Here is a 19220-nt window from a genome sequence, read left to right as displayed (position 1 = left end):
CTTCAACAGGGTCGAGACTGTGACTCTTCCGCTCGGCAGAGGGAAATCTACCCATGTAAATCCCTGTCTCCCCTTGAGGCTATAAAAGGGGAGCCAGGGCTCATAGCTAGGATCAGGTTCACACACACGCCCACCACACACACACGCCCACCACACTCTTTCACAGAGCAGCGATCAGCACTCTGTCCACCACTAAGCCGAGACCTGGGACTTAGTCCTCTCTCGCAACCTGCTTGTACCCCCTACTACGAGCACTTTTGGGTGCAAGGTTATACAGAACCCCCAATCACACTGGACGTAGGGCATTCTTGGCCCGAACCAGTATAAACCCTCTGTGTCTCACTTGCATCACCATCCAAGCTTGGGTAGTCACGCAGACTTATACTCGTTAGTGCCTAGACCACGAGTCTAGACGCCGACACTACTGTAATAATTACAAGCTTGTTGGTGCTGCACCAGAATATATATATGAGTTCATTCCAATCTGCCTAACCAGCCCCGGCCGTGGGGGGGTGCGAGCAGAGCATCCGAACCGGGCCCTTGAGGCCAGGGGGCCCTACCCCAAATGCATTAGTAGGTAATAGGTATAATATATATAGTATTCAGCTCAAGAAGAAAGCATGTTATTTATACGGCTATATGTATATACGAGTCCACATGATTCAGCTGTCTGGTCTTCCGTAGTTCCGCGGCGTTTGTGACTCCCTCCCTTGCGCCGCGCGGCCGTGTTCATTTTGACATGCATTTGTTCGGTTGCCTATTTTCCTTCATAGGTACAAAACTGCTCTTGTCCCTAGTCTTTATTCTCGATTTATTTAGGGCTTGTTTGGTTACACCTAAAAACTAAAACTTTTTAAAGATTCTTTGTCACATCGAATCTTGCGGCATATACATGAATAAAAAAATAACTAATTGCACATTTTATCTGTAATTTACGAAACTAATCTTTTAAACCTAGTTAGTCTATAGTTAGACAATAATTGTTAAATACAAATGAAAGTGCTACAATGTCAAAATCCAAAACAATTTTAGATCTAAATAAAATGTATAACTTATTTCATAAGAGTTTTTTATGTATTACACTTATTAGAATTGTTATTATATTATAAGAGTTGTATTAAAGGGCCCACCGTTTTTAGCTTCGCTCCGGGTCTATGATTTGACAGGGCCGGGCCTGTGCCTAACCATCCTAACTTGCTGGAGACTGCACTATGCTGCCGATCATGTACAGCGCAGTGCAAGGCTTGTCCACAGGAACCTGCAGAGCACAAATGTGAAATGCCACAAGTACTTGAGCTTTGGTTTCAGAGATATGACTTAAATTTTGACATGTGGATAAGTAGGGGACTTACCGAGTGTCCAGCTCCGAGGATCCAATAGAAGTGCAGATTCTTGTATGATCGGACGAAGCCATTGGTGAGATAGTAAGGATGACAGTAATGCAAAGGCTTCCTTGGCAGGCTCAAGAAGTTATGCAGACCCTCCCATCTGAATTAAATTCAGGTCAATTGAGAAAATTATATTACTAGCTAGTCTCAATTATGCAAGAACTAGCATATATAAATGGGCAGATGAAGCCTTACTTGAGCCTCTTCACCCATGCTTCTGTGCCAAGCGTTGAGCAGATCACATCAAGCTTCAGAACAGAAAATATTTATGAGCAGTGAGCATTGCTAATATACACTTTATATATAGTTTGAAGAGATGGAACCTTAGCATTATTCTCGTTCTTATAACAAAATAAGTAATCCAAGTGAAAATCAGTGAGTTTCTTTGCTCCTACCTGGACCTGGTACACTGTCACGTTGACACCATATGACAGCAACTCATCAACCTGCGCGCAACAGGATTGAGTCGATCAACATAAAAGAATTCTTCACCGTCAACAAAATTTTAAAAGACCACCAAATCAAGTAGCAAGAGCCAGTAATAATTGTTCGCTTGCCTCGTTGATCGCTGGCTTCATGAAGTCATTGGTCAAAGCGTCAAAGACCTGCAGAGACACAGCTTGCCACCTGCCCACAGTAAGTAGATCAATCAATCAAAGGACGACATGGACAGGAAACAATGAAACATAGATACTGATCAATGCATGCGCGTAGTAATGTCTTCAAGTTTTGAGATTGTGGCATGTAAGAACGAAAGATGGAGCCATTCACGTGATGTTGTTGGGGATGATCCTGAGCTTTTGCTCGATGACCCCGTTCAAGATGCCACTGATCGTATTGGGGCCATCCGTAGCCGCCGCCGACAATGGTCTTGTCACTAAGTATGATAAGACTGCAGAGCTCACTGTGTTGTCAACCATGAAGTTCTCCATATTCTGCAGACTCATTAAGGTAAATTAATCATCATTTGTGTGTGCCTGCCCCCTGTAGTAACAAAGTGTTATGGAGAGTTACACTTACGATGTTGCCGCTCTTGGCGTCAATCAAATCGAGCAGATCGACCCACGTCTTATAGGCGGCTGCAAACTGCCCGTACACCATTTGCTGCTTCACCGTCACCGCCATCCTGACATAATCCCAGTTTCAGTTCACGGAGAAGCAAAAGTTGAACAATATATAGATGCTGGATAAAAAGCTGCCAACCGTCCTGACATAATCCCAGTTTCAGTTCACGGAGTATATAGCAGCTTAGGCCTTGTTTAGTTCGTAAAATTTTTCGTTTTTGGGTACTGTAGCATTTCGTTTTTATTTGATAAACATTGTCCAATCACGGAGTAACTAGGCTCAAAAGATTCATCTCACAAATTACAGGTAAACTGTGCAATTAGTTTTTATTTTCGTCTATATTTAATGCTCCATGCATGCGACCAAAGATTCGATGTGACGGGAAATCTTGAAAATTTTTGCGAACTAAACAAGGCCTTACATGATGGCCTTGCTGACGGCATTGTCATCAAGCCTCGAAACGTCCTTGAGAAGCCAAGGGTAGGATAGCTGCATGCATTGAACAAACAATTCAGTGGCTATTCATGAGCTAGCATTATTGAACTTGATGTGATGATGCAGATGGATCGGAAGATGTCAAGTACTAATATCCTCACCGCGTGGTCGTCCGGCGAGATCCAGCTATCACCGAGCACCACACCTGTGGAAAAAATTTGATCATGAATGCTTCTTGTTATCTGCAGGTTGAGTACTAAAATTAGAGTTTACCAACCTCCAAGCGTGATCTTGAGGGTGCCAGCATGGATGGCTCTTGCCACGGAGACACCAGTCACGGCGGCGAGCTTGCCGCCGTAGGATTCGCCGACGAGGAACAGAGGGCTGCTCTGCAAGGTCGGTAGCTCCTTGACAAGCGCCTTGAGAAGCTCTGTCAAGTCCGCGGCCGCCTCCAAGTCGGTCTTTACTAACGCACTCTCGTCCTCCACGTAGCTGTACCCAACGCCCACCGGGTTGTCCTGCCGCCATTTTCAATTTTCATCACGGAGTAGATTAGCATCAGCATCAGCATCAGCATCAGCATCACGGAGTAGATCAGAATCATGAAAACAGAGACATAGAGATCTCCTCCTAGTCGCACCACAAATATGAGGTCAGCTTTCTGCAGCCACGTCGGGTTGCGTGGCTTGAGGTCTACATCAAGTGGTCCGATCCCTTGGAAGTTGCCGCTCCCGATGCCCGATTCTCCCTGATCGAGAAGAGGACGACGATGAAAGGAATTCAGGTTCATTCAACTCAACAAATATTGCATATTTGTGCGTGATGACAGAGGAAGACTGTACGTACCGGGCCACCTTGCAGCCACAAGATGGTTGGCCATGGATGTTCTGGCGTCGACACCCGCTGCGAGCTCTGGTAGAACCACCAGAAGAGGTTCGCCTCTGAGAAACAGCGAAACAAAAATCATTCACACAAGGGAGAGTTATTAGCACACACGGATAAACAACCGGGAGAAAATCAAAAGGTGGCATGTAGATCACAGAAAGGTTACTCGGACGAATTTCTACGTATCCCCAACGCTCCTTGCCGTCAGTGGTGCCGTTCGAGACTGTAGCAGCCTCTCCAAGTCCAAGACCAAGCTGGATGAGTAACATGAGACAGAGGAGGCCAGTGGGGGAACGGATCCCCATTGATCTTTGTGAGAGGCAGAAGAGTAGGAGAACAGAGGAGAAGCTGGGGGAGGAAGAAGAAGAGGCGAGGACAGGGTTGTATTAGCAGTGATATACAGTTCATACATGACTTCCATACTATTTGCTATATATAACGTGGGCTTTGCTGTGGTACACTCGAATAAGTGTGAGTCGTTCATTTGATTAGATCAGAGGGCTATAATTATCTATTACTTCCTAGGAGATAATAGATAAAATAAGTAAAGTTTTAGATATGTTAGATCTTTTTTAGATCTAATTGATGCATGCATGATCTATTGATATGATAAATCTTTTTATTTTTTGCAACTTTAAAATTTAAGAATAAACTAATTCTTTCTAATGCACTTGTTACTTATGCGTATATATATATATGCCCAACTTACATGCAATATACATATATGAAACTTTACTATAGTTACATGTCTTATTAGGAGATCATCTCAATTATATATGTAATATGACCAATTTTTAGTTTTAACATAAAACATCATCAAGCTTTATACACAATAAACCTGTTAAAATTTTATTATTTCTAGTACCCTTGTCGTTATTGGTGTACAATTTTAACCTTATAATATGATAGATTTATACACATCAGGACATGAGAGTGATGATAGTTTTCATTTAGTTTAACTATGAGAACAAAATAAAAAAGAGGGACATGACACAATCGCGCAAAAGAAAAGATACAACCATGCAAGAACAAGAAGGGACTGCATGCCCTCCTGTGTTCTCGCATGATTAGAGGGATTTGAGAGTATTTTTATTTTTAAATTAATTAATTGATTTAAAAATATCTAAAAATTCAATGGCTCAGATTATTTGAGATATTACTTCCTAGAAAGTAAGAAGTGCACCATAGCATTGCCCATATAATGCCCTGCGTGCCAGCAGTGGAAGAAACAGTCACTGTAGTCATGTCTTCACCCACTTCCTCTTCCAGTTCCATGGTGACTGGCACGCCACCACCAACCCACACTCCACTTCATATCAGTCTTTTGCTCAACTACATGCATGATGCATTATTGGTGGCCTTTGTTGAATGGACATGCTAGCTTTGTTTTCCTGGTGATATATGTGCTGCATGCGCAACGAATACCTTAGCTCCGGCCGGAGGAAAGGGTTATGTTGACACGCAAAAATGTCACCGAGTTTTGTTCGCTTATTGCATATATATTTGATCTGATTCATATATTGACAATGTTCATAGAGGCTTGGTGATTACTTACACAAGTGCTAGGATATAAGGCCAGAGACGCATACAAGATCTTCTGGGGCTCTGGATATTCAGCATGTATACATGTGCTTTCCTAGAGATTGTGCGTGAGTCCATTTGGGTTACTATAACAGCTCCTAGTCATGAGTCCAGGCGCTGTACGTTTGCATGGCAGCATGCAAGGTTGCTTCCTACACGGAATTTAGATTGGCCAGAGCAAGGAGTCTGCAAATGCTCACGTATTCGTAGTCACCATGCAGGGTGTATGAGCTGTCCTATTTGGTCGTTGAAGACTTTGATCAAGGAAAATACAACGTAAGTAATTGACATGGCAACGGAGAGTAGAGATGGCTTGGCGCAAAAGGAAATATTGGACTACACCATAGAAGATTATCTGTTCCTTTCGAGTACGACTTCTGGTCGTTAAACCAGCCGTGTTTTCTAACCAGGTAGCGGAAAGACCATCCGTCCTATTATAAATATATAACACAAAATATGTCTCTCACTCGAGCATTTCTGGTGGACGTCTCACTCGATTTTTTGTGCCGTCCGATGCTACCCTGGTGTTGGCTTGTTTGTCTCTTTTGCATATGTTTGCTTCTAGGCTTTGAGTGGGTCCTCCGTGTCAGCCTCTTCTTTTTTGCAATTTAGGGAATCGTGTCTTTTATTGTCTTCGTTTTATTGTAGTGGACGTGTCCGCCGCTTCATTTCTTCCCATTTCTTCTCTCTCCTCTTTCTCTCTAGTGGCAGAGGCGATGCGAGGCAACTGTGTGGCGATGAGCTAGGGCTTGTGTTATCTCTTAAGATTTCTGGTTTTTGCCTTGTAGATCTGTTCAAGCCTCTTGTTAGCTGTTGGATCCTGATTGTGGTATGGTCATTTGTTGTGATTTGAGTTTGATCTAGGATTTCCCTCATGATTGCTGAGTTCTGATGTACCCCTTATTATTTGTTCTGATCTGGTCATTTATATTTGTCGCAAATCATCCAATCCATCCTCCTATCCAGCAGCGGCAGCAGTGAGAGCTGGCCAGCCCTGCACCGTGCCCATGGACGTTGCTGGATCTCGCCTCTCCATCTCCATTTTAGGAGCTAGTAGTACGTTGGAGGGACCTATCTAGTAGTGTCAGTAGTGAGAAACCTTATTGACTAGCTGGCCGGCAGCTTCACCTTTACTGCTAGCTCTGCTCTCCCGACCCCGGCCACCCATGGCTCTCCTCTGCCTTCTGATGTGCATCATTTGTGATTTGTTTTGATTTGATTGTACATAATGCGACAAGAGATTTTGGTGTTGTCGATTTATGGTTTGTATTTGTGCTTTTGATTTCTTCATTTTGTTTGTTAGCTGTTGTTCGTATTTTCTGACTAAAACTAAAGTCCTGTTGAATCCTTTGATTTTTCTCTCAGTGTGAGCATAATCATTCATGAGAGATCTGAACTGGACTAAAACTTTCAGTGTTCAGTACATAATCATATAGTGATGTTTATCTTATCTGTTAAAGTATTCAGAGCTTGAGTTCTTCAGCTATTAGTCTTCTAGATTCAGCTTTGCACTATGAGTATTTAGTCTTCTAGTTTAAGTATTTAATTTATCTTTAGTATTTCACTTTTTTCAGAAACAACTCAATTTTTATGTTTCATTTTTTATTGTTGAAATCAATCTTCCTTTTAGGTTTGAATGCACTCCTAAATCCTACATATTAATTGTATAATAACTTATTTCATATTGATCCTACATCTATGCACCATGCTTAAACTTAGTCTACCACTTAATTCCCTCGAGATGAGAACTAAGCGCTTTGTGAACATATAGATGCATTCATTATCAATCATGACTGTATCAAATATACAACTAGAGCAAACTAAAAACATAGTAACATAATTAACTAGAATAAAGTCTTAGAGAAAGATAATACCCGACTCTTGAGACGAAGATCTAGAATTCTGAGTGTAGCGTCCAAACTCTTCTAAAATCTACCTTGTTAATCCTATCTAGAATTGAGGAATTAGAGTATCTAGTCTAATTCTCTGGTGGAAGAGACGATCTCTAATCTCTACCTCTAGCTCTGGCTTCAAATGAATGAGATGAGATCAAAACCGTGGCCTCCTTATATAGGCCGGTGGGATGAACCGTGGCCTTCGGATCAAACCGACCTTAATGGACGAAGATTATTGCTCCTCAAAGTCGGTTTAGGCATAATCCATGAGCTTTGCTCTAATTGGACAGGGGGAGGGTGGGCACCCCCACCTGTCGGGGTGGCGCCCTGGCCTGGGCACACCCTACTTCTCCTTTGCTCCGGTGGCTTCCCGATCCTTCTAGATACTTCTTTTTTCATACGTGTTGACGGTAGATAACTTCTAATTTAACCGTCAACTAGACATGTGTAACACCCTAAATTTTGCTTCTTTGAAAATAGAGCTAAAATAATTTATTTTGTATTTATGTGCTCATGAAAATATAGTAAAATGAAATTTTTCCTTAAATTAAAATTCATCATAGGGTTTAGCAACGTTGTTGTGCATACGTGCTGGTACATATGTTTTATGTGATGTTCGTTTGTTGCTCCTTTGTGTGTCGAGACTAAGCAAAGTTTTTAAAATTTCGTTTAGTACAACGATCTTCCTTGGTCAGACCAAATTCCTTGTTTCTAACCTCAAATTTTTATTAGAAGCTTCCTAAAATCTTTTCTTTGTCACTCAAAGCACTTCTTTTAGTTCCTCGTCCATCAAGCAATCTCTACAAATTTTTCGAGAATTTTTCCATCTTCTGTTCTCACTTTTCTCTGAGCATGATCTAATTTTTAGATGCTCCAAATAATCTTATCATGAGCTCCAAAAACTTTATTCGGGTTCCCCATGTTCTATAATATCTCTGAGAATTTTTCACGAATTTTCGGAGCTTTCGGAGTATTTTTCGTGGCTTAACTACTAATTCCGGACTTTTCTAGAATTATTTTATTCATGAAAATAATTAATTCCGAAAATAATAAACTTCTTCCTATTTTTTCCAACGTCAAAGCACATAATAAATCCCAAAGACCATGTATTTACTAATGGACTTTAATAATTAATTAAGCCTATTAGTAAAGATGAAGGTTGCAAATCAATTAGTACCATATCGCTAGTTGATGTGGAGATGGGAAGTTTCTCTCCCTATATATATATATGTACCAACCCCTTAGGCAAAGCACACCCAACACTACCATATGGGAAGCCTCTAATTTGAGAATTCCTAAGGTAGTAAAATAAAATTATATTTTCTTCTCTACAACGTGATCGCCATCGTCTCGCCTATACACGACATCTACGAACGGCCGGCTGCTCCGGCGTTGCTGTAGCTCCAAGAAAGCGTCGCTGCCGGTGAACCTGCTTCCTGTCCATCAACGTGAGCCTCAATCACTTTGCCTTTCAGTTTGGAAAACGTAAACAGCTCGGTTTAGATTAAAAATACGTTTTCTATAACTACAAGTTTACCACTGATTTTGTTTAGCTCATAAAATATTCATCTTAACTCCATTTTGACCTATTCAAATTGTGTTGGATTCGTATTAATGAGCTCTACATGTTAGTAACACTGTTTTCTTAGTTTGAAACTTTTTATTTTCGTGACCCTAATTAATTAATTACTTCCTCCATCCCAAATTGTAAGTCATTCCAAGAATCTTGGAGAGTCAAACTTTTCAAAATTTGACCAAATTTATATGATAAAATAATAATTATTATGATATCAACTAAATATCATTAGATTCTTCCTTAATTATATTTTCATAGTATACTCACTTTACGTTACAAATCTTAGTATTTCACTCTATAATTTTGGTCAAACGTGGAAATGCTTTGACTCTCCAAGATTCTTGGAATGACTTACAATTTGGGATGGAAGGAGTATTTTTCTAAAGGAAATCTTAGAAAATTCGTAACTTTTTCGTTTTAGCTCCGATTTTCATGATCTTTACGTCTGTGTGATCGTAGCGATGCGTAGAATCATTTTATAAACTTTTTTCACTGTTTTTATATGTTTGGTGTACTGTTCTAATTGTAGCCTTGTTTGCTTCGTGTATGTTTGTCTCCGAATGATTGTGTGTGGTTGATCGATGATCGAGTTTAGACGGAGAGGAGTTTTTGGTGATCAAGATCAGAGACTTGGGCAAGTGAGACCAGCAGAACCAAAAGGATCTATAAGAGCATTTGGATTAAGTCAAGTATAGCAATTGGGTTTTAATTCTGTGACCATGATCCTATGACTAGATTAATGTTAAGTAATAAATGATAAAAATGACTTTTTAGCCACTTGATGATTTATCTGTAAGTGATAACCGGGACAATAGTGCAACCATGAGGGCTATAATGGCTCTGGCTTTAGCTCAGTATGAAGACGTTTTCTAGCTTGTTAGAGGTTACCCGAAAGGGCGCTAGAGGGTCCTAACCGACACGGGTATAGTGTGAGCCCCTGTCCCTATATGTATAGGCTGCCCATCATTGTGCCATTCGGAAGGGGGTATCTATATCTACTCGCCCGGGAAACCTTGTGGCCCTTGTTAGACGAACTTTTGAAAGGCTTCATAGTGATGCCTGCCGACCTTCCTTGGTAGTGGGTTAAGAGGTCGACGGGCCTCGATCGAGCAAGAAACCTTTCAATCTGTGACAGATTTTCAGTGACGAAATTAGAGAACGTCACTATCATAGCACAAGCACCAGCAATCCATGATCTCACGTGGTGGATATCCAGCCCATTAGCCCAACAAAGCTCTTATACATAAAGCAGCCCCAAACCTAAACCCCACCGCTGCTCTCTCCTACCACCAGCCGCCGCCCCGCACCAGACCTCCGGCTCACTGTGCCCATCTCAGTTCCCACACTGGCCGGCAGCCTTCATCCCTGTACCCTACCCCATCGGAGAAAGACAAGGACGGTGCATGGCACGCGAAGGAGGACGGCGGCGGCACCACATCTCAGTCGTCGCTCTCACCCTAGCCATCGGCGCTGAGGTGGGCACGCAACCCATGGAGGCCGAGGAGGTCTGCCTGGCCTTGGGGCATAGGCTGCCTATCGACATGGATGAAGCTGCTCACCAGCAGGCTGATTCTGCCATGCGACTTCGGACACAGGTGGCCACCACGGACGAATTGGCCTTGCAGCCAGCCAATGGAAGCTTGTGGCTTTGAGTGAGCCAGGCCATGGATGAAGCGGCTACCGGAGTCAAGGTGAGTCGCATCGGCGCCGAATCAAATTTTGTTTCTGCATCTGTCGCCCCTTAGCTCCTCTCTCTCACTCACTCTATGCATATGTGTAAGGAGGATCCACACAATTGGGGCTCTGGATCTATTGGATCTGTTGTGGGCAGACCAAATCCATGTGGATGTCACAGATCCACATTATGAGGTACGCTTGCTGCATAATTTTTTGTTTTGCAAACTGTAGCCACTCTGCCACTTTAGTCTTCCATTGTTGTTTATTAATTTGTCATCATTGCTGTATATTACCTGCTATTATTTGCTACTGTTGTGCGCATATATTGGCCTGGAGCTAAATATTCTACTTTTTTATAGCCTGAGAAATATATACTAGACTAGTCTAGTAGTGCTGGAGAAAGAAGTATATAGCATTGAGTCTTGTTTGTCTATGAGTCTAGATTCTAAAATTATGGGAGATTTGGAATAATTCCCAAGAATTCTAAGGGAAATCCCCTGGCTAAATGCCCTTTGAATGCCTTTGGTTGCACGTGCCCTTTCTGTGCTCATTTTTCCTTTTAAACACTTGATATATCATTTTTTGATGGCCTGATTTTTTTTAGTAAGAATCTTAGCAGTCATGTGAGTCTTGTTTGCACCTAATAGCAGACTATTGCCCTATTGCTCATCATATTGTGAATATTTTGTTCTTTTGATAGCTTTTTGATGGACAACTGTCTGTTGTCTCATTTTACAACTTTTTGAGGTACTGATTGTTTTGCTTGATTCAAATTCACATTTGCATTGAAACATATTTGGTATACCTATGTATAGTTCACATGTGTTGTGCTATTATGATAAGAATTAGAGGTTAGAGCACGTGAAACCAGTATCTAAAGAAATTTGTTTAATCTGATAACAATCTGTTTTCTTGCTATTGCCAAGAGAATTAACAATTGTACTTATTCATGCTCATATGTGCAGTGGAAGAAGTAAGCATGGCTTGAGCCGCAGCATGGACATGGAAACCCTGGCAAAGAAAAGGGTCAGTAACCTTTCTATTTGAATACTATTTTATATTCGAGCAATGTGCACCGGCACACTTAATCCTCTGTTCTGCGCCTATTTAGTTCTTGGTTATATTTGCCTGAAACCTTGACTATTGACTGTGATTCAGAATCATTGTATCAGTGTGCCTGTAATTATACATCTGCTACTACTACACAACTAGTAAACTATAAATGGAGCCACAGTCTGTAAGCATTCTTTACTTATGATCTTGATTCAGGTTTACAACTGTTTGTGTAACCATAAGTATATGACAGTAATAGAAAAATTCGCGTTCATCTATTGGTTGTAAGTGATATATCCTGTTGTGTAAACTATTTATTTTATCTCTGGTCGCCGTCTTTGTGGAGCCACTTCTGTGTATTAGCTTCCTATGTTTTTCTTTGATAGCAGCTTTGCCACATTTGCTTGGTTCTACCAGAGCAGCTAGAGTATCTCTACAGAAGCAGTAGTTCAGCTGTCTTTTATTCAAAGTGTCAGTTCAGTGTTTCTCCAGCAGCAAGTCTCCAACAAGTGCAGTAGCAGTGCAGTTCAGTGTGTTGCTTATTTTATTCATGTTCTCGTTGCTTAAACGATGTGGCTACCTAGTAGAGTTAACAATTGAAATATACAGACAACACTTCTCATCTTTACACAGTATTTATTTACCAATTGAGCTATATTATCTTTACTTATCTTACGTGCTTGAGCTAGTCATTCGTGAATGTACAATAATCTTCATTGTGCTTGTTATCTAGCTGTTTAGTGTAGCTTAAATGGCTATTTTATTGTAACTTATGTACAGTAAGGTTGATTTGTGCTTTGTTTTGTTGTAGGGTGGCAAATCAAATGGAATTATATTGCAGTTTGGAGGATGGATAATCGGGCTATTCTTGCAGCACAGCAGCTGCTTCTAGCACAAGCTCTCATGCGAACACCCCTATAATGTAGTGAAAGATGATCGGACATAAATGCTATATATTTTGTCAACCAATTCTTGTAGTTTGACCTATTGGATGAAACCTTTTATGTGATCTATTGTTGGGTGAAATGTGAGACTCTGTATTTGATTACTGGATAAAAACTTGATTTATTGCATGTGATTTGGATTATGTCGACATTATGAGATTTCAAAAAATTGTCTATAGTCCACATCAGCACTAACATTAGTGTCCACATAACTGTTGATGTCAGCGTCCATGTCATTGTTGTCTCAACGTCCACATCAGCATTCATGTTAGCGTACTGATGAGGTGGTTGTTCAATCCGTGACGTTTATATTTTGTCACAAGAAATGGGCTTGGGATGGGCTAACTAGGCCTCGGGCTCTACCGTGACGGTTTGTGACGGTTTAAGATCGTCATAGATTCTGTCAAACCGTGACGATTTTTGGTAAATCGTCACGAGTGTCAATCCATGACGCTCAATCCATGACAATATCTGAAACCATCACAGATGTTGTATAGTGACGGTTTTTTGCTGATCCGTGACGAAAATTTTTTGTCATGGATTAACAGGTTTCTTGTAGTGAGCGAAAGGGTAAATCATGACTCATGGGTAAAGATGTACAACCTCTGCAGAGTTTAAAACTAGTATACTAGCCAAGTTCACGGTCAGGAGCGGCCTTGGGGATTCTTGCATTAAGGGTGATGATTCTTGATTGTGTTAAAATACTCATTATTTATTGTTTAATGCTTTACATTATTTATGTCACATTGATCATGAGATTGTGGGATCTATACAATCTAGTTGCTATGCTTGTTGAGATCGACATGGACTCACTCTTCCTATTTCCCCCACACTTCAGGAGATGTTAGGCTTGTGATCAACCAGTCAGTTGGATCCTGTAGAGTGAAGTTAATACCCAAAGTTTGAAGTTGTCTTTCCGCTGTTTGCTATGAAAGGTTATCTCTTTTATACTAAGTATGTTATATATTTATGCATTGTCTTTTGATATTACCCCTTATTTGTAGCTATATGTGAGATTTGGTCTCTAAAACTCACATATGGTGCATATCTGGTATTGTCCTTAAAATCGGGTATTACAACATGAAAATGGACCATGCAAACATCTAGTAGATATAGGGTTATGACTGACAGAATTCCATGAGTTTTGGTGAATGTCTATTTCTCTAGGGTGTTAGCAGAAAACAACTAAAGATGGTCCACATGTCGGATTTACATAAAGAGAATACCGTGAACTGCAACTCAGGAGTAATCTAGAAGGTTCGAGGAGGCTCCAGATCAAACGGGAAACAAATCAGGTCTAGAAGCCGGGTGACCGCCCATAGGGCAGGGGTGCCCGCCCCACTACCTCAGCCAATCAGGCTCCACCTTGCAGATCCTGAATCCACCGCCTTTGAGGAGTAATCTTGGCTGTCTATCAAGGTCGGTTTGATCCAAGGGCTATGGTGCTTCCTAGGGGGCTATAAATACAAGCCTGATCCCCTTGGCTTAGTGCCAATTTTGAAACCCTAATTCATATTTTTCAGAGCGATTAGCCAGAGAGGGGTCCCTCGAATGGATTTGTCTCTTTAGGGTTTTAGCAACAAGAGAGATTGAGAGAGTGTAGGGTGGAAATAGAAGTGGAGGAAGCCTGACCTGTCGGTGTCTTCTTTCTTGTATCTACGAGATCAAGTCTCCTAACCTGAGGCTTGGTTCTAGGATCGTTCGGCAACTCGACTTCTAATACTAGTAAGTTTATTGTTCTTATTGTTCTTTGGTTTAAGGGTTTACTTTATTCGCTTTGCGTTGGGAATAGAGTAATCATTCATAGCGTAAGCGCGGTGCTCGGGCTAGGAATACTCGTAGATACTCTCTATTTGGCTAGATCTGTGGTAGCATTGGGGGGGAAGTGACAGTCTCCTCGTGTCTCTTCAATCCACGTCCTATCAGGAGGTAAGGTAGGAAACAGTGTGCCAGGGTTAAGCATCCTTTGAGGTGTCTCTTTTCCTTATGTGCCCCCTTAGAACAATAACTACATAGCTTACCACAGGTTAGAGGAAAACTGATGAAGGAGTCCTCTTTATATCGCTCATACCTCACTATTTTGTCTTGCAGCCCAGGGGTTAAGTATAAATTAAAGTTAGTCAGATGCACGCTTTCTCCTAGCGGATAAATAAATAACAATACTCTAGAATATCTCCTGGGTGAAGTGCGCACTGATATCCTCGCACTTGTGGATTATTTCTCTATGTGCGTATCTAATATCAACAAGCATTTCTGGCGTGGTTGCTAGGGAGAAAGACGGTCTGCTAAGATAACTTTAAGTCATGCTTAACCTTGTATTATACTTTTATTTTTTTCTCTTATCTCATCTTTTCTTTTTCCTTTTCTTTTCTATCCTTATGGATAACCAAAATTCCACGCCGATCTATCAATTTCTTGTACCCATCAGCACAAGCTTAGAGCCACCAGAGCCCATGATTCTCACATCTAGCTATGAGCTACGCCCATGTTTGGTTGCAACAGGTCAAAGCCAACCCTTTTCTACACCTAGAGTCCTATCTTCTAATAAAAAAGGTAATGTACCCAAGGTCCTATCTTCTGATCAAGTAGGTAATGAACTTTTGGCTACACTTAGGGAATCTTTTAATCTTCCTATAAATTTAGGTTTAGACCTAGACTTACAAGACCATGTTCTTCTTCAACATCTTTATACGGGTCTTGATAATACCGCCTTTGGAGGAGTTTTCTTTTATTTATCCATTAGTAAGGTGAGGTTTATCCTTATTATTAGTGGACACACTCCTTGCACTGGCCTTCATGATGAAATCCTAGAGGTAGAGAAGGAATCATACCCCAAACTAGAAGAGGAAGTTTTCATAGCCACTTTGCAAACTTTTCAATCCCATGATTTAGCTATCCATCCCAAACTAGCAATACTCTAAAATCCTCTAAGGGAAGAAGTAATTCTACCTTTAGAAATCCTTTCCAATGATTTTGGGAGGAGTTTAAACTTCCCGCTTCATAAGAGATCTTCTAGTACATATAGTTTGAATCTTGAAAAGAGATATCTTATAAAGCTTTTCAAATTCGATCCCTTTGAAGGACAATTAGAAAACTCAAGGATGACATATGAAGTGATGCCATAGAAGGAGAGCGAAGCCATCTAGAAGCCACTCTTATCCTCTCCCCTTCTATGCGCACATTAGAATTAGAATACAAACCCATCTCTAAACCCATCCTTGAACACTATGGCTTGTTCTATGCTCTTTCTCCTAAACCTCCTGATGATTCTAGAAATCCATCTAGATATCCCATGCATAGGAATCATCAAGACTATATAGAAGAGCAACATCCATGGCTAGAGAGCATTAAAAACCTATGTGCTATTGCCATTAAATGGATGGACAAGGCATTAGATAAGATCAATTCAAGAGATGATCCAAAGGAATTTTTTGACATACATGTCGAGTCATCCTTGGAAGTATAAAATGATGGAGACTTCAATGAGCTAGGAAGCTACTTCATTAACACCCGATCAGTTTCTTGCTCATATGAAAAATCTCCTGATTCACTTAGTCTCTCTAACATTGCCCCACATGAGATCTTTAACCCTCTCATGCTCCTTGTTCCTAAACTTTTTGAAAGGGTAGACACATATGTTTATCATAAATATTGTAGATCTCGTTGTGGTAAATCTTGAGAGTAGTACACTTAGATTGGTGTTAGAAGGGAAACCACTTCACCAAACCACATCTTGAAGGTTTCCTAAGGATAATCTTAGTGTCCCAAAACAAGCATAGTTTAGACCATGGCATGAGTGTTCACCTTTCTACTGCACTTCCCTTGTTAATTGAGCATAGAATTATAATTGTGAAAATATTCCTTTGGGTATTCTTGTCACTAACCTTTCTAGGATTAGAGCAAAAATATGAAAGGAGTGACAAATGCAAGGTATATCCAACCAATCATTATGCAACATTGAATTACTTTCAACCAATCTTAATTTTTGCAAAAGTCAAGCTTGGGGGATATGCTTCTATAGATACATCTCTTGCCATGTTGATACATCATCTTGGTTGCCTCTACCTTTAAGATATGCTCAATTTGCTAAACAATAATCATGCTCTTTCATCGCTGTTTGAGTAAACATCTATAATGCTTTCATGTTACCTTTGTTTGCTATAGTATACGTAGGTTTTGAAGTAATTTCATACATCTCTTAAATGAAGCATGGTGCCTAGTTTAGGAGTGATGATCTTACATTCAAAGGCTTTTTAAATTAAGCATGGTGCTTAGGTTAAAATGCCTTCTTGAATCAAATTAGATGTGGTGTCTAGGTTGATTTTTGAGCTGATAGTATGCTATAGTAGATGTTGGATATTTTGTTGGACTAACCCCTACAGAAAAACTTTTAATACCAAATTGGGAAAGTCTTGTGTTGAACTCACATTGGAGATGAAGAAAGACATAATAATTTTGCACAAGGGAGACACAACTCACTCCATGGAGTTGCATTCTCTTGTCAACCACTAATTATCAGGAATTAAGAAAAGATTAACAAGAGAAGAGCATGTAACGTCTTGCACTCTCACTTCTGAGGTCAAGAAGATGAGACATGAAGAAGAAAGGTCAACCCCTTTAGATGATCCAACCAAGTTCTTCCACATCTCATGCTCCTATCGCTCCATACGCAAGTTTGCAATCTCTAAATTCACTGTTGCTTCATTTCTATAAGTTTGAGTTAATTCATGATGCCTATATTTGAGAATCAAAACATAAGATGGGAAAATAAAATCAATCCTTTAGAAAGAAGTAATTGTGAATAATAAATGTGCTATGCTAAGTATGCTCAAGCAAGTTCATTTTTGTAGCATAGAAACTGGCCCTTAGCTGTGTTACAACAATGCCCTTGTCATTACTTGTATATTCCTTTGGGTATGTGTTGTCCACTAATGATTTGCAGGGATAAAATAGTAAGAAGAGCTAAAGGTCCAAGCACAAATTAGACAGAGAACAAATAATGACATAAGGTAAGAAAGGAGTACAACAAAGGAGACAAGTTGTTCATGAACAAGACACGTGACTAGACAAGCAAGGAAAGCTCCCACAAGATATTATGGCTTCAACATGCTTTAATACTAAAGGTAACATATCTAGGTAAGTGATCATTACTTCCAAAATATCCTCCTTGAGTCTGGCATGCACATAAGTAGAGAGCCAAACATGCTTTGAGTTACAACCTCATTTGATCCAATCTAATTAACTCAATATGTTCAGTTCTTTATGCTTGTTCCTAGCGTCACTTTCTTGGTCTCATAGCCTTTAATTCAGTAATATGAAATATTGTGCATCCTATCCTTGGAAGATAGTCACAACCATAAATCATTACACAATATGCATAGATAGACCATCCTTCCTTAAGGTTGAGTAATCTGATTTGCCAAGTGTTTTAATGCCACATTCTTGCTCATTCTTTGATGCTATCGCCCATGTTTAGATAGAGAAAAACACATGAATATCAACTTTATCTCGTCCAATGTGCCTAAGGCTAGAGAATATGAATAAACCTTTTGATTTTGTTGGTGTTTTCCCACCAACAAAGCCCATGCACTTGATCTCTGCCTTGTCTGTATGAGCAGGACACACCTTGAGCAAGGTTAAGGAATCTTCCCCATTCCTACAAGTGAAGATCCTAGACCTATAAATATACACACTGAGCAAAGATCCTGCCAGCTCCCAAAACTAGTAGTTCACACTTCATACTGCTGGAAGAGCAATGAACATGGGTGATGCCATCTCAAGAGGTGCAACTATCACGATCTCCACCTTTCGGACTAGATAAAGCACCTAAGGAATTAACATGGTAAGGCGTCCTATTCGGAAGACCTAAAGCACCAGACTGTGCTAAGAGGTAACTTGGTAGTTATCAACATTTCCCTTTTAGTACTACATAATTTTTCTTCAGCATATTTACTTTCCCTTAAATGCATAATTAGTTGCACATCCACTTTACCATTTTTGCATTAGAAAAAGAAAATAAAAATATGTCATGCATTGCATCTAGAAAATACTAAGCCCTATGTGAATAATTTTGTGGTGCGACAACCCACAAAGATATCCACGATGGTGGCATAAAAATAAGTTTCATCTTAGTGCATTTTCTGCATACCATAAAATATAAAAGATCCTGCTAAAAGATAAATATATTAAGAAGGTTCTAGACAACCAAGGCTTAGGGGTTTTACCACTAACACTTAATTAGTTCCATAAGCTTTGTTGTCTATTTGAGCTTCACAAAATTTGAAGGATCAAGAAGAGCTAACTGGGAGAAGGATGTTCTGTCCCCTGTTGAGTGCTGTCTCAACAGCTATCATCCCTAACACTTCAGGAGGACTAGTACACCTTCACTGCCAGTCAACAACACCAACAGACTACATCAACATCCAGCTTGGGGGAGAGCACCCTCCGTGTACCAAGCTAAATATCCCTCACTTATCTAATTATTTATTAAGTGTGCTATGTTAATTTGAAATAAACAAAAAGATGCATAACTCTAGAAAACCCAAATAAAGGTTTCCCTACCTATTTATATCTCTACCTATCTTTTTGTTCAATATTAAATTTGTTAAGTAAAACTTAGGAGAGTATTTGAAGAAATTGTCTACTAAAATAAACCCTATAGAATAATCTCTTATATGGAAATGATGAATAATTGCTCTACCATAATTCCTTTCAAGTACCT

At 40.2% G+C, this 19220-nt stretch overlaps 1 protein-coding gene and 1 long non-coding RNA gene across 3 annotated transcripts; one reads left to right on the top strand and one right to left on the bottom strand.

Moving 5' to 3' along the window:
* On the bottom strand, nucleotides 357-4166 carry LOC8072637 (serine carboxypeptidase-like 51). Its single transcript, XM_021450259.1, has 14 exons — nucleotides 3940-4166; nucleotides 3735-3829; nucleotides 3529-3636; nucleotides 3166-3406; nucleotides 3050-3093; nucleotides 2875-2942; nucleotides 2409-2514; nucleotides 2160-2323; nucleotides 1946-2015; nucleotides 1784-1834; nucleotides 1584-1636; nucleotides 1353-1488; nucleotides 1181-1258; nucleotides 357-488 (listed from the first exon to the last, which is right to left on the bottom strand). The coding sequence occupies exons 1-13, from the start codon at nucleotides 4076-4078 to the stop codon at nucleotides 1190-1192; spliced, it is 1344 nt and encodes a 447-aa protein (XP_021305934.1). The 5' UTR covers nucleotides 4079-4166; the 3' UTR covers nucleotides 357-488; nucleotides 1181-1189.
* LOC110430792 lies at nucleotides 10089-12650 on the top strand. Of its 2 annotated transcripts, XR_002448152.1 has the most exons (4): nucleotides 10089-10516; nucleotides 10607-10694; nucleotides 11468-11528; nucleotides 12367-12650. It is a non-coding gene; the product is annotated as an uncharacterized LOC110430792 (long non-coding RNA). The 2 variants fall into 2 exon arrangements; XR_002448151.1 differs by having other exon boundaries at nucleotides 10092-10694.

Source organism: Sorghum bicolor, chromosome 10 (assembly GCF_000003195.3).
Source record: "Sorghum bicolor cultivar BTx623 chromosome 10, Sorghum_bicolor_NCBIv3, whole genome shotgun sequence".
Lineage (NCBI taxonomy): Eukaryota > Viridiplantae > Streptophyta > Magnoliopsida > Poales > Poaceae > Sorghum > Sorghum bicolor.
This window is presented reverse-complemented; position numbering and strand designations above follow the sequence as displayed.

Excerpts from the sequence above, each read along its gene's own strand:
- LOC8072637 (XM_021450259.1), bottom strand. The coding sequence starts at position 4,078 with ATGGGGATCCGTTCCCCCACTGGCCTCCTCTGTCTCATGTTACTCATC. Across the intron at positions 3,830-3,939 it reads ATACGTAGAAATTCGTCCGA|AGGCGAACCTCTTCTGGTGG; the intron begins GTAACCTTTCTG and ends GCTGTTTCTCAG. Across the intron at positions 3,094-3,165 it reads CCTCAAGATCACGCTTGGAG|GTGTGGTGCTCGGTGATAGC; the intron begins GTTGGTAAACTC and ends TTTTTTCCACAG.